This window comes from Prosopis cineraria, unplaced genomic scaffold (assembly GCF_029017545.1).
Source record: "Prosopis cineraria cultivar Desert tree isolate PC_DT_omini unplaced genomic scaffold, ASM2901754v1 PC13, whole genome shotgun sequence".
Classification (NCBI taxonomy): domain Eukaryota; kingdom Viridiplantae; phylum Streptophyta; class Magnoliopsida; order Fabales; family Fabaceae; genus Prosopis; species Prosopis cineraria.
This window is the reverse complement of record NW_026555344.1, coordinates 482653-497501: the sequence shown is the minus strand read 5'-3', so window position 1 is coordinate 497501 and position 14849 is coordinate 482653. Positions and strand designations below refer to the sequence as shown.

General features: G+C 35.8%; 2 protein-coding genes across 2 annotated transcripts; one reads left to right on the top strand and one right to left on the bottom strand.

Moving 5' to 3' along the window:
• The first annotated feature begins 8731 nt into the window (after window positions 1-8731).
• On the top strand, window positions 8732-11494 carry LOC129291772 (glyoxylate/hydroxypyruvate reductase HPR3-like). Its single transcript, XM_054929297.1, has 2 exons — window positions 8732-9242; window positions 10667-11494. Exons 1-2 carry the CDS (start codon window positions 8790-8792, stop codon window positions 11189-11191), a joined length of 978 nt encoding a protein of 325 aa, XP_054785272.1. The 5' UTR covers window positions 8732-8789; the 3' UTR covers window positions 11192-11494.
• A 1055-nt stretch (window positions 11495-12549) lies between these two features.
• On the bottom strand, window positions 12550-14623 carry LOC129291770 (gibberellin 20 oxidase 2-like). Its single transcript, XM_054929296.1, has 3 exons — window positions 13836-14623; window positions 13379-13700; window positions 12550-13029 (listed from the first exon to the last, which is right to left on the bottom strand). The coding sequence occupies exons 1-3, from the start codon at window positions 14399-14401 to the stop codon at window positions 12766-12768; spliced, it is 1152 nt and encodes a 383-aa protein (XP_054785271.1). The 5' UTR covers window positions 14402-14623; the 3' UTR covers window positions 12550-12765.
• Window positions 14624-14849: the final 226 nt, after the last annotated feature.

The following is a 14849-nucleotide window of genomic DNA, read 5'->3' as shown; positions in this document are numbered from 1 at the left end:
ATTGTCTACACTCGTCTTTCTTCTTTGCTTGATGCTCAAAGCTAAGATGGAACCTCCCATTTCCAATGCTTTAATGGTTGCCCTCAAGCATGCTCAATCTCACTAGTGTTATGGTTGCTTGGAGCAGCAGTAGCAACCTCTCTTAGCCATGAAGGTTGATCTTGAACAGCTTATCATATTCATACTTGATGACCTAAATGTTAGCAGAGTTATGAGGGAAGATAGTTTTTCCAGTCCCACCTTGAAAAGCCAAGGAGGATGAGGATGAATAAGTAGATGAGGACAGTGATGGAGGATTAGAGTCAAAGAGTTACATGCGGTGTGTCAAGTAGTTGATCAACTAATGGATGTTTTCTCACATGGATGGAAAGGTATTAGATGGTAGATGCTATGGTTTTTTTAGTTCATGTATTTCTTTACACTACTTCATAGTATTGAATATCTAGTAACTCTCAAAAACTAGTTTATGACTAAATTTACACTTTTACCTTTTCAAAAATGCTTGGTCATTTTCTTATTTTAATTTTGTTATGAACATGTGTATGATCACTTTTTTTGATAATTAATTTTTAACGGTTAACTTTGACCTATACTTCTAGTGTTATATTTTAATTTAAATTATTATTGTAATGAATAGGTTTTTCATGGCTGTCTTAAATCTATAACTTTTATTTAAAATAAAAAACTCTATGATAGTGTATGGGTTAGTAAATTTGCATTTAAATTTAAAATTTAAAATTCATATATTTCAAATTCATACACATACAAGTAAATTCAAATTTTTAAGCATTGAAACAAAGAACTAGACCCAAATTCAAATCCATGTATTTACATCTAAACATAGCATAACATTAAATATCTTGAGATTTACACCGACAATTAGAGCTAATGATGATTAAATTTAATAACTCATGCAGTGTCTAATCTATTGTTCAGTATTATTAAAGCACCCAAACATAGATATTGGCAAAGAATTTTAAATATTCAAGAACAATGTGACAAATTCAACAACAATTTCTTTTTCTTTTCTTTTTATTTTTTATCACGTGGCCAGAAACACAAAATTCAACATCTTAACACGAAAAGGGTTTCTCTCAAAACCACAATGCAAATAGAACAAAAGTAGTAAAGTAAAACTTATTTCTCACAGCACAGCACGCTCAGAAGGAGTCAATTGCAACAATGATAGCTATAAAGAGAAACAAATAAGTCAAAATATTGACTGAATCAATTTCTCCAACTATCAGAAAAACACTAGATATCAGATAGCTATATAAAAATAAAATAAAATAAGGTTAGGGTATCCATTTCTCCGGCATGAACAATTTGAGAAATATATACTTGGCTTATGGAAGGGAGCCCATACTCGTTTCCCAATTTGAATTCTGTGTCTAATGAATTACCTCTCTATATCAGAATCCCTTGGCTGATTCCCAATCCCTTTTCTTTGTTCAAAAGGTATAACAGTATTTGTTTTCACAGTTGTCTAGCATTTGTTTATGAATTTATAATAATGATAATAAATTAGGAATTTTGTGCAATATATTTAAGAAAATTTCTCCAGTATGCAGGGATAATAAAAGCTGGCCTGGATTCAAAACAGAGATTGAATTTATAGTTTGATCACATTTTTTATATGGATAAAATATAGTCCAATGACATTAATTACACATATAACCAACCAACAACTTGGGCTCTATGTGTGCCACTGTGTACTGTGGTGTGCATCTGCCAAATAAAGCTCACGTTGGTTCTTACTAAAAAAAAATAAAGAGCTTGGGTATAATGCGCATATTTGGTTAATTATATATATCTTGCATTAGTTGGCATTTGACAAGGTTGGGAACAACTTTTAAGCTTTTCCTGTTACCACATACATGATTAAGGCTACCCACTTTGGTGGATCTCTAACCCAATATTTACAAAAATTAACATCATTATGGCTCTCTTTGGCTCCTCAAAGAACCATGCTCCCTCTAAAGAAGAAGATGACCTCCTCATTCGAAGTTCAAAAAAGATCAAGAATGTTGCTGACAGAGACAAGAATAATAATTTCCTTCAAGGACATTGGCCAAAGTTAGGGGTGAAAGAAATGGAAACTCCTCCTATAAAGCCATCAGTTGCAGATAAATTGAAAGGTATCAACAAGTGAGATGACTCATCAGATGAAGAGATTGATAAGGAAAATGAAGATACCAACAAAGGAGTATAAATGGTGGTACTAATGCTTGTGAAGAAGATTTTGAGACAATCAAAGATTCCAATAGCAACTTCCCCACCTTCATCTTAACCCACGTGAAGAAGAGACTTTATAAGGCTTGAAAAAAAAGTTATCACTATTAAGTTGCTTGACAGGAACATTGGATTTAAGGCTCGAGAGTTAAGGCTGCAAAGCATGTGGGCAAAGAAAGTAGTTATAATGCTCATCAATATTGGCCATGGTTTCTTTGTGGTTAAGTTATCTAACAAGGAAGATTATTTTGATGCTCTAACAGGTGGCCCTTAGATGATCTATGATTACTATCTCACAATCAAGCCATAGGAACTTAGATTCAAGCCAGGAATGGAGATTATTGAACAAGTAGCTTGTTGGGTTCAAGTTCTTAAAGTCTTGTTGGAATATTATGATGATGAAGCTCTCACTTTTATAGGCAATCGAATTAGCCAAACTTTAAAGGTAGATCTTCATACTTCTTACCAACTCCAAGGGTACTTTTCTCGGATTTATGTTTTGGTAGACCTTAGGAAATAATTGATGTCAAGGTCTTACTTAGGCTAAGAAGACTATTAACTAGAATATGAAGGTTTGCAGATGTTATGCACACACTATGGTGTCCACAGACATCAGATGAAAGTCTTTAAAGCTTTCTAGTCACCAATATGAGAACACAATAAAGTACAGGCGTTGCTGAACCTTTATTGGAGGCTCTAAATGAAAATACTAGAATCACTAGCCCTACAGAGCAATGGTTTATAGGTCAAAAACCCTATCGACAACAACAAAAAACTAAAGATAAAAACATCAATTTACATTGCAAAGATCCCTCCGGCTCAAATTTCAACATTTTTGCTGATGAGATAGAACTATAGGAGAGAGAGGATGAGGGTATAATGCGCTTTATGTTTATGCATGTTGTTGCACATTTTGAAAAAGAGGATCCTACGAGCAACCATGCATAAAAGAAAAACAAAAAAAGTAATAAGGGAAAGAACATTGAAGAGGACATAAACTAGGATCTTATAGCCGAGCATAATGCAATCATATAGCAGATAATGCCTCAATAAGAGAAAAATGAGAATGTCTAATAAGAGACTTATGAGCATTGTGTTGAAAAGCGAACAAGAAACATGGTAAAAAGTAATGAGTTTTTAATGTTCACCTAGGAAGGAAGCAACAGTGACACTTTTAAGGGGACAAAATTAGCTCAAAGAACACCCCCAGTGTAATATGGATGTTGAGGGAGACAACACAAATCTTGATGATGTAAGGGTTCATTTCAATGAGAAATTGGACCCTAGCAATAGGCCTTGCCCAATGCCCTCTTCACTTGAAGGCCTTGTAATAGGTAATTATTCCTTGGAGTTCATGGTTCCTGAAACCCAACTCTCTATTAGGTTTTAATTATACTTCTATCCTTATTTAATATTTAATCAACAATTAAATTATTTTACTAGAATTTTTGAGGGGCTTGTGGAAAGGGTCTCTTCTGAAACATCAAATTGGCCCACTCTTATAGCTCCGACAAACACAAGGTGCAATAGTGACTTGTCTTCTCTTTTTAAAGTGTCTTGGCTTTGACTTCTTCATTATAAGTCCCAGTGTTGGTTACTCGGGTGGTATCTCTGTTGCTTGGAAAATCAACTCTCTACAAGTCTTGCTACTTTAAATTGATTGCCAATTTTTACACCTTCAGTGCTCTTCTTAGAACCAACCACTGTTCATTGTTACAATAATTTATGTGCTGCCACATTCAAATTTTTAGGAAGTCCTTTAAGGAAAAATATGATCCTTAGCATCGACTATTACTGCTCCTTGAATAATCTTTGGCGACTTTAACAACATTCCCTTTAGCTTAGAACAAGTTGGTGGATCGGGGGATCTCGCTTCCATTTCAAGTGGTTTCAAAATAACATAGATGACTGTGCCCTCACTGACTTAGGTAGTTCAAGCATAAAATTCACTTGGAAAGGACCTTGTTGTTCAAACTTTTCTAGGCTATAAAAAAGACTTAACCGGGCGCTTGCAAATACTCATTCTTTCTCAGCATTCCTTGACAGCTCAGTCAAGATACTCCCTTAAACTACATTTTTTTATCATAACCTATTCTGATCTCAACTTATAAGCAATTAGATCAAAATTTAGGTCCTAAACCTTTCTATTTTAAGGCCATATGGCTCTCCCACAAATCCTTTAGTGAATTTCTCAAAGATCAATGGTCTCCCTATAATAATCTCTCTTGGAATGTTGATAATTTCAAAAAGTCCATCCTTCTTTGGAATAAAGAAGTTTTTTGGACTTATTGAACACAAGAAAAAGTATATTTTGGCCAGATTGAATGGTATATAGAAATGTAAATCCTACCCTTATTCTAAATTCTTGACTAACCTAGAAAAGGAGTTGCAAAGTGATTTGCAGGGCATCTTGGAATTGGAGGAAATCAAATAGTTCCAAAAAGCTCCCATATACTGGGTTACCAAGGGAAACCGAAACACCCATTAGTACCATCTCAAAACCACGATAAGGAGAAGGAGGAATTGTATCTTAGCTCTAAAAGACAACCTTGGTAATTAGGTTGACAATGACTTTGATATGCAAAGCTTAGTGACAACATTTTTCAAGCAACTCTACCAACAGACAGAACCCCCCACTAATTACTTGTTAACAAGAACTTGTTTTCTACCATGTGTGACTGTCTTCTTTACTTCCTTGGCTTTGCCACCTTTGATTGAAGAAATTAATAAAGCTCTTTTCTCTATAGGACCATACAAAACACCAAGATATGATGGCTTTTCCTTAATTTTTTCTAGTCAAATTAGGATACTGTTGGCCCTTCATTTTGTGCTTTCATAATTGGTGTCTTTGAAGGAAACTGTCCCATTAATGATGCTGATAAAACCCTAATCTCATTGATTTTGAAAAGAGATAATCCTACTCTTGTTAACCATTTTTGTCTCATTTCTCTTTGTATTGTGCATTACAAATGCATCACAAAAATTCTAAATTAGAGATTAAACGGCTTGATGAATAGCCTTCTCTCTCCTTTTCAATCAAGTTTCATCCTAAGGAAGGAAAATTCATGACAATATCATTATTGGCCAAGAAATCCTCCATATCATGAAAAAGATAAAAAGAAAAAAGGATTCTTTGCTATGAAGGCCGATTTGGAGAAAGCTTTTGATCATGTTAGGTGGGACTTCCTAATGCTACTTTTTCAAGAGGTAAGTCCAGATCTAAAATTTATCAATATAATCTTCCAATACATCTCTACAATTTCCTATAGTACTTTGTGGAATGGCTTGCATTCTGATTTCTTTTCCCCAAAATGAGGTCTTTGACAAAGAGATCCCATCTCTCTATCTCTCTTTATTTTATGCATGAACAAGCTTTTTTGTATTATCAGTGATGTAGTTCTAGATGGCTCTTAGAAGCCTATCCCTATCACAAACACCAGTCCCATTATATCTCACCTCATGTTTGCTGATGACATTTTATTACTTGGTGAAGCATTCGAGGAACAAGTTGCTGTAATGATGAATTGCTTGCACTTATTCTGCAATGCTTTCGAGCAAAAAGTCAACCTGAAAAAATCTTCCATTTACTTTTTTAAGAATGTGCTCGCCTTATTCAAAGGGAAGATTAAAGCGATTATTGGAATGCAAATAACTGGAGAAGTTGGACATTATCTCAATTTTCCCACTGATCCACATAGAGGACTTATATAGATTCCAATATATCATTGAGAGAGTTAAGAGCAAGCTTTCAAATTGGAAAGCATACTGCCTTTCAACCGCAGGATGGATCACTCTTGCAAAATCGATACTTAGTGCCATTCCCATGTATCCTATGCAGGTATCCAAAATCCCCACCAGTATTTATAATGAAATTGCAAAGGAATTTTATTTAGAAAAAACCCATTCTTATGGCTTTCATCTAATTAATTGGAGAGTCTCTTTCTCAAAAGTGTATGGTGGACTTGGCTTCAAGAAAATTGCTTTAGTCAATACTGCTTAAGGTCTAACACTTGTACGGAAACTCATCTCAAGCTCCTCGAGTCTGTGGGTTGAGGTGCTCTAAAGTAAGTACATGCTTCGAAATAAAGAAGAACTTCTTCATGCTAAACTTGGTGACTCTCAATTATGGCATTTTATATGTCAACAGAATGATTCAGTCAAAGAAGGCACTAGATGGAAAATACATAATGGTCAGATTGTTTCCTTTTTTGATGATTATTGGTTGATCCCAGGGATAAAATTGAAAGACTTAAGCACTAGTCCCCTCTTTTTGGCTGAAGAACAGAGCAAAGTGGCAGTTTGGTTAGCATTTGGGTCTTCGAATTATTAATTTGGCCAATATACTCCCTAATGATGTTATTCTCAAAGTAATAAATGTGCTTCCTCCTTCTGCTCAAGCTGGTCATGATGTGATGACATGGAATGCCTCTATCAACGGCCTTTTCTCCTTAAGAGTGCCTATTTTCTTATTGAAAATAACCCTCCTCATCTTTTTTTCTTCAACCTTCAAGTTAATTGGGAAATGGTAGGGTGTTGAAAGAATCTGACTTTTCATATGGATGGTTTTTCATGACAGACTTCCTATAAATTTATGGCACCAGTCTTGGTCTCATTCCTCCCCTTTATGTAATTGGTGCAACTCTCATCAAGAGGACACCCTGCATATTTTGGGAGACTATCATTATGTAGAATCCTTTTAGCTGCAAGTAATTGATGTAAGGTATTATTCTGCCTTCTTTAATTCCCCCCTGGAGGTTAGGTTGACAATAATTTGAAGTATAATATAAGTACTTTTCTCTATAATAATGATGATTGGAGTATATTCTGGGGTGTCTCAATTTGGCATTTATGGAAATGGAGAAATAACTCCATCTTTGACCCCAACTTTAGTAAACCGAAAAACCTTGCACCTTTGTTAATGTCAATGTGAAAATCTTTCTTGTGCCACTCCAATACAAGCTTGAGTGAGACTTCTCCTTTGGCTTGGTTTACTCCACCTAGAGATTGGGTTGAACTTAATGTTGATGGTGCTGTTTCACAATTGAACTCTAAAGCTGGATGTAGAGGAGTTTTAAGAGATCATCATGGCTCATAGATTGCTGGATTTGCATTTAGCCTTGGCCAATGCTCACCACTAGAAGTAGAGGCTTGGGCTTGCTTTAAAGGTCTCCAACTTGCTCATGATATAGGCTTCAAAGACATTATGCTGGAAACTAATTGTAAAATTCTTGCTGATGTCCTTTGCTCAAATCCGGATGTGTCTCCTTCTTATAGCCAAGTTATATTAGAGACTTCCAAGCTTTTGAAGCACAATGGGTATGTTCGAACAATTCACATCCCAATATCTCAGAATCAAGTGATTGATTGTCCTTCTAAAAAGGCTCTTAATACCTTTGGTTATTACTATAGCATTCTCCTTTCTGTAAGGAATCTTGTTCTTAATGATTGTACGGGAATTTATTTCCCACTCTCTCTACCTAAATAATACATTGGGCACTGCCCTCTTTATCACCTAAATATATATATATATATATATATACTGTATTGGTGAATTTTTTTTTTAAAAGGAGAATGACAATTTATTTCAATAAGAACCCATAAATTCTGGGTCATATGTTGTCATATAAAAACATGTATATTTTGTTATTAAATCTTAGCATATTTTTTTATTAGAGTTTCCTTAAAAATTTAAGGAGTTAATATTCAGATTTTAATAATAATATATATGTATTTTCACAAGATAATCTAATACAAAATTTATGAGTCTTTATTGACATAAATTTTGTGGAGAACGATCTTCAATATCATTCGAGTACGTGCAACTTGCGAAAAAGAAAGACAAGCTGCAAATTCAAGAGATCAAGGGAGGCCACACGAAAAAATGCTGAAACTAGCAAGTATCACAATATTTAAATCCCTTAATGAAATAAGCTTTCAGTTTTTTCTTTAAAAAAAAAAGATCTCATTTTTTTTTCCCAACCCGAAAGGGGGTGGGGGGACTCATCAGTTTACGGCACAAAAGATTTACTGAAGAAGTGAAGATGATATGACGAATCCTTTCCTATTGTTTTTTTTTTTTTAAACCATATTATGAAAGACTGAGAGTGCATACGTTTTTGGTAAAAAAAAAAAAATCTATTTTTTCACGGCAAATCTTGTCCGTGTTTACTCTTTACTATTTTTTACACCTTATATATTTGATATTTAAAAGTCAAAAAATACTTAATCAATAAAATGGACTCCTTTTTTGTGCCAAAAAGGTCAAAAAATACCCAAAGATTTTAATTTTATTTCTATTAAAAAGAGATTATATCTGTTTTTTTCCCCCCAGAATTCCCCAAACACATTAACTAACAAACTTAGAGATAAATTTGCTCAAAAAAGATTAGAGATAAAAATGTGCAATCATTAAACAAGACCAAATTACCTGTATTTTGTGGATCTAAAACGAGTATTTTATATTAGTATATTGATTCTAAAATACCAGCGTTGAGGAAGAGGTCAATTGACTTATTCTGACTCTCTCTTCCCTCTTCCCTTCTCGTCAAACCCTATCAATGGCGACCGATCTGCCACACATTCTCGTTCTGGGTCCTCCGATGATCTTCCGAGACTTCCAATCCCAACACTCTCACACTTTCAACTTCCTCAACTTCTTCGACTCTTCCCTTTCTCTTCCCCAATTCCTCTCCTCCCACAACATTCATCCCTCTTCCGTTCGCGCCATTCTCTGCAACCCTATGCAGCGCCTCAACGCCGATGTCCTCCGCTCTCTCCCCTCCCTCGGCCTCATCGTCACCACCAGCATCGGCACCGATCATATTGACATGCCCGAGTGCCGCCGCCTCGGCGTCCGCGTCGCCTCCGCCGGAGGAGCCTTCACCGACGATGTCGCCGACCTGGCCGTCGGGTTGTTCCTCGATGTTCTGATGAGGATTTCTACCGCTAATCGACGTGTCAGGGAAGGGCTTCGATCTGATGAACTCCGGAATATACCCCCGGCTTTACGGGTAATCTTTTTTTTAACTTAAAGTTGCCACCCAAACTGTGCGTTATTGCCCGAATAATCTAGAATGTGAATACCTAATTTTTTTTTTTTTCCAGTCTAACGACGCAATTTCGGTCTTGATACAGATGTATAAAAAAAAAAAAGTAAAAAAAAAATAAGTAAAATAGAATTTTACTTATATATATATATATATATTTTTTTTTTTTGCCAAAGTTGAAGTAGGTAAAATAGAATTTTACTTTTTGCTTTGAACATTATGGGCCAAGGTGATTGGGCCGGATCGGGAATATAAAACGAGTTTGAAAAACGTGAAGTTCATCTTGTAATCTCGGGACTCCGGTTTCGACCGTGGTGCTCAGCACCGTTTGGCAGTTTTTTTTTTTTAACCACAAACTGATTATAATAATAATAAATAAATATTATAAAATTATTATTTTAATATTTAATAAATAAATAAATATTAAGATGTTAAAATTAAACTTGAATATTTTGACTCATTAAAATTTGACTTAAACAGTGCATATATAAATTTTGATTTAAATAGTTTAGAACTGTACTGCAAAATTAGAATTATAGCTAAAAATATTTTATTATTTTATTGATTTTGCATAATTAAAGGCATGATCAAATATTAAATATAGATACTTTTTTTAATAGGAATTCAAATATTGATTGATTACTGTGTAAGAAACTAGCTTATTTTGCTAGAATGAACCTTAATTTTAAACCCTTCAAATCATTTTTTTATATTTTTCAGTACAATTCTGAAATGTTCAAATTAAAATTTTTATTTAAACCATTGTGGTTTAATTTTAACATCTTAGTATTTATTTGGTTATCAAATATTAAAATAATAATTTTATAATATTTATTTATTATTATTATAATCAGTTTGTGGTTTTAAAAAAGAAAAAAAAAAAAACACTGCCAAACGGCAGTGTTTTTGGTGCTGAGCACCACCGAAACCAAATTGGTAATCTCGTGTGGCCGAAAAAAGAATGTTACAGTTTGTTGGCAGAGAAATACCAAACGGCTTTTTTTAGATGTTCGCAATGCCATAAAGGTTAAAGACTGTCTACTTGAGTTATCAAAAAGAAAAAAGAAAAAGGACTGTCTAATTGATGTCACAAAAGAAGAAGAGACTAATTGATATTTAATCATCATTAACAATTAATTTTATGATGATTTCAACAACTATTGCTAATATAACCTTTTAAAGTTACACAAGCCTAAGAATACTTGAGCTTCAGTTCACCTAAAAAGCATGCGTTGAGAGAACAAATTGCACTTTTGATCTGTCAAGTGGAGTCGAGATTTCATTGCAAAAGACCAAAAGGAAGCAAAGTACAATTAAGGGATGGTTTAGAAAGGGATCAAAAAAGATGTTTTAGAAGTTGCGGTGAAGACTTGAGATGGTTGTTTCAGGTGGGAGGCAAGCGAGTCGGGATAATTGGATTGGGAAAAATAGGGATGGAAGTGGCGAAGAGGCTCGAACCCATGGGGTGCAAAATAATGTACAATTCAAGAAGCAAGAAACCATGGGTGGCGTACCCATTTTACGGCAGTGCGGTGGAGCTGGCAGCTAATAGCGACGCTCTGGTTGTGTGCTGTGCATTGACAGAGCAGACGCATCACATAGTGGACAGGCAAGTGATGGAGGCGCTGGGAAGAGAGGGAGTGATAGTGAACGTAGGAAGAGGGGGTCTGGTGGAGGAGAAGGAACTGGTGAGGCGTCTGGTGAGTGGGGAGATAGCAGGTGCCGGCCTGGACGTGTTTGAGAATGAGCCTCTCGTTCCCAATCAGCTCTTCTCTTTGGATAATGTTGTGCTCTCCCCTCATGCTGCTGCTCTCACTTCCGAGTCTTTCAATCACATCTCCCAACTTGCCGCTGCTAATCTCCACGCCTTCTTTTCAAATCAACCCTTGCTCACTCCCGTCACGCTGGACTGAACTGAAGGAGGTGTATTTCAGGAGACATCGTCAGCCAATAAATAAGTGTGTTTTTTCTGTGCTCCAGCTGTGGTTCTAACAATGACGATATGTGTTTAAATATGAGTTGCAATGAATAATTTGAGTTTGGGAAGCTATAGTTCCCACATTATTGCTCTGCTCTGTTCAACCTGCCCGAATCAGAGTAAGCCTTTTGTTCCGTTCACGAATTCTTGGATGATTGAAGGATTCAGGTTATTTACATTCTCAAAATCAATATATAGCGATATGCCATGATGTCAATGGACCTGTCCCTAACTCAGCTGCTTCTTCTAATTTTTTATATGCTTTTATTTATTTGTTTTCTTAATCTTAATTTTTTATTTAAATATATTCAAAAATTAATTAATATCTATATCTGTGTGTGTATAAATATAATATTTTGCTTTATAATATTTGAAAATTATGTTGAAAGCGTGGTTAACGTCACCCCTTCCTTTCACAACATATATTATCTAAATATTTAATTTGAATTATTTAAGGATTTCACAACAATTCTTAAATTATTAAATATTATCTATTTTATGTATTAAGCAGTCTTTTGAGATTGCCGTCCATAGTCCCATCATAACTTCAAAGTATTCTTACCATAGGCAGGGCCGCAGGGACGTACTCGGGTCGAGCAAAGTGGGCACAATTGCCCAACCACTAAATTATAGCAAAATTTTGGCAAACTTTATTGTGAAATTACACTTGCCTCCTCTTAAAAATTGCAATTGCCCTATTTACTCCTTTATTTATTGTAAAATTAATTTTATGATGCAAATGAAATTAATATATATATATATATATTAAACTTCTCATATAATTTATTTATATATTACTTTAACTAATACTTGTAAAACTATTTTATTCAAAAATATTAATATTTATATTTTGCATTAATGTTGCCCTCCACTAATAAATTTTTCCGGTCCGTCACTAATCATAGAGTGAACAAATTGTTACCGTTGACTTTTAGTTGTCAAAAGTGGTTTGACAGGTTTTATAATTCCTCTACATTGTTTAAATGTGTTTTAAAAAGCAAAAATACTGTAGTCGTACGGGAGGGGTGGTATCAAATAAAGTTGTCGGCGGCGGGAAACTTGCCTTCAGTTGTTTCAAGCGGTGCGTTGTTGTTTCTGATTTAGGCCAATGAGGATACAATGAAGAGAATATCTTTAATATTGAAAATCCTAGATGCATGTATTATCCGATAAGTATCTACAATATCAACAAGAAAGTGCGCAAGTCATCAGACAGATAGTCATGTTTTTTTCAATAGTAACGAGAATGACCAGAGTTCAGTGAATTCAGTTACATATATGGAGCCCATGCCATGAAACACTCTCCTTTATTCATACAAATTGCACTATATATCTATAGGGGGATTCTTTCAAACAGTGACACAGGAAGGTACATGTAATTGCAGAGAAAGAGGCCTCTTTTTGGTTTTTCTGCTATCCTTTTCTTTTTCCCCGTGAGACCCACCAAAGTATAAAGCTAATATGGGAAGAAAGCAGCCTCTTTAACTTTATTTGATGTCACCTTCTAAGTTATATGTTTTTCTCTTGTAGCCACCTCGAGAAAGCATCAAAGGTTCTCGTGTCTGCCCTGTAATGTCTCTGAGTGAACTCTAGAAGTTTTGGCCATGTGAAGTCTGGATATATTCTTGGATTTTCGTCGGCAACCAGAAGCTCTGGAGGAGCCACTACTTTGTCCCATCTTGGACACAGAAAGAAAGCAAGCGATTTCCTCACACTCGTTTTGTTCACTACTGCTCTATGCAAGCAACTCTTGTATATCCCGTTTGATAGAGCCTGAAATTGTCAAATAATAATCAGGCCAATATAATGTTATTTTCTTTTTTATGTATAGTGGGTGAACCTTTCCTATGAAATGAGACGTATCATTCATTATCTCCATCAATAATAGAGTATCCATGTGCTTAGTTCGAAGAATGATGTCACTGAGTACTTGACATATCTTAGACACAAGTGCAAGATCTTATTTTGAAAGTGTCCAGGATCTGGTATGCAATTGAAATGTACTTTTTTCTATATCGGAATAAACCAACAAACTGGTCTTTGAATGTTTGAGTTTATTTAGCAGAAATCTCTCAAGAGTTAGCGTGTCAGTCATCCCTTCTGTTTAGCAGGAGAAGCATACCATAAAGGTGTCGCCGATGTTGATGACGAAAGCATTAGGGTTAGGGGCCACTGAATGCCATGTTTGATTGGCAAGCACGTGGAGACCTCCAACTTGGTCTTGATGAAGAATGGTGAGGGAAGTGGGGTCGCAGTGGGGCCCAGTACCAAGAGCAAGGTCTGGGTTCTGGCATGGAGGGTAGTAGTTCAGTCTCATGATGGAATCATTCTCTTTGAAGAAGTCTTTGAAGTAGTTGCACCCAACTCCTAGGCTCGTTCCCAGAAGCTCCATTATTCCGAGCGACACATTGCTCATGGCTTCACAGTATTTTTGGTACAATCTCCTGAACCAAATAATAATTTCAAACACAACATGTAATAAGAAGGAGAATTATCGACAGTTGAATATTTTTGTAGAGATTAGGTCCATAAAGTGACCTGGAAGAAGAAGAAGAAGAAGAAATCTTTCAATTTATTACCCGAATTCCCTGAAATCTTCTCCCATAACGTTCACAAAATACTCTTCAACTGTTCTTTCAACGAACTGGTCATCAACTGCAGCAGCAGAATACCTGAAAGACAGCGTCTCTTTCCATGGAAGATTGGAGGAGAATCTTCCGGTGAAGCTACTGGCGTAGCCAATATGCTCTCCAGGCTTCCTCTGAGCCTTCTGCTTGTCACATAGCTTCATGCAGAAGAAACTATCCATGAGCTCATGGGCTTGGGCTATGAGTCCAGCATCAACCCCGTGGTTAACCACAAGGAAGAACCCATGGCTCCTGCAAGCTTCTCTCACCTGAGAGCATGCCTTGGCCATGGCCGCGGGGTCCCCAGAGAGAAAGCCCATCAGGTCAATTGGAGGGACTCGGAGCTCTGGTGGGCTCGGGCATGGCTTCTCATGGTCAGGCCATATGAACTGAGAGGGTATTTGAGATATATACTTGAGAACAGAAGCATCAAAAACCAAAGTTTCTGATAAACCTTCTTTGCTTTCTGTAGGATTTGGAGGTGAAGGAAAAAGAAACCCCGGTGCAGGAGGAGGCATTGGCAGTATATATTTCTTGAGACTCAGAAGAGTAGTGTGTAACGACCAGTGAAGAAGAAAGGGAAGAGGAAGAGATAAATTAATAAGGAAGAAGAATATTAATGGAGTTTGAAGAAAAGCCAAGAGAAGGCATTGGGGAAGTCGGGGAACACAAATGGGAATCTTATAAGAAAACTTCTTGTTTGCTTATGCTCGCTCTCTCTCTCTCTGTATGTGGATATATAGAAATATATGGATTGGTGCAGTTTATATTCTACAATATGTCAGCTATATATAGGGATTAGGAAGCACTATTTCATATCATGCAAGTGGCAAGCTATGCATTTCACATATAAAGGAAGGCAACTTTCCAATTGATCGGCTGATTCTAGTAGAAATATATCATATTTCATTATAGGTCTAGTGATATTTGATTTGATTAGAATCAGTATCCCTTTGGTCGGAAATT

What these genes read in the sequence shown, in the direction of transcription:
- LOC129291770 (XM_054929296.1), bottom strand. Translation starts at nt 14,401, where the DNA reads ATGCCTCCTCCTGCACCGGGGTTTCTTTTTCCTTCACCTCCAAATCCT. An exon ending in GAAGATTTCAGGGAATTCGG is followed by an intron (nt 13,701 to 13,835) that starts GTAATAAATTGA and finishes TATTTGGTTCAG; the next exon opens with GAGATTGTACCAAAAATACT. An exon ending in ACATCGGCGACACCTTTATG is followed by an intron (nt 13,030 to 13,378) that starts GTATGCTTCTCC and finishes TGACAATTTCAG; the next exon opens with GCTCTATCAAACGGGATATA.
- LOC129291772 (XM_054929297.1), top strand. Translation starts at nt 8,790, where the DNA reads ATGGCGACCGATCTGCCACACATTCTCGTTCTGGGTCCTCCGATGATC. An exon ending in ATATACCCCCGGCTTTACGG is followed by an intron (nt 9,243 to 10,666) that starts GTAATCTTTTTT and finishes TGGTTGTTTCAG; the next exon opens with GTGGGAGGCAAGCGAGTCGG.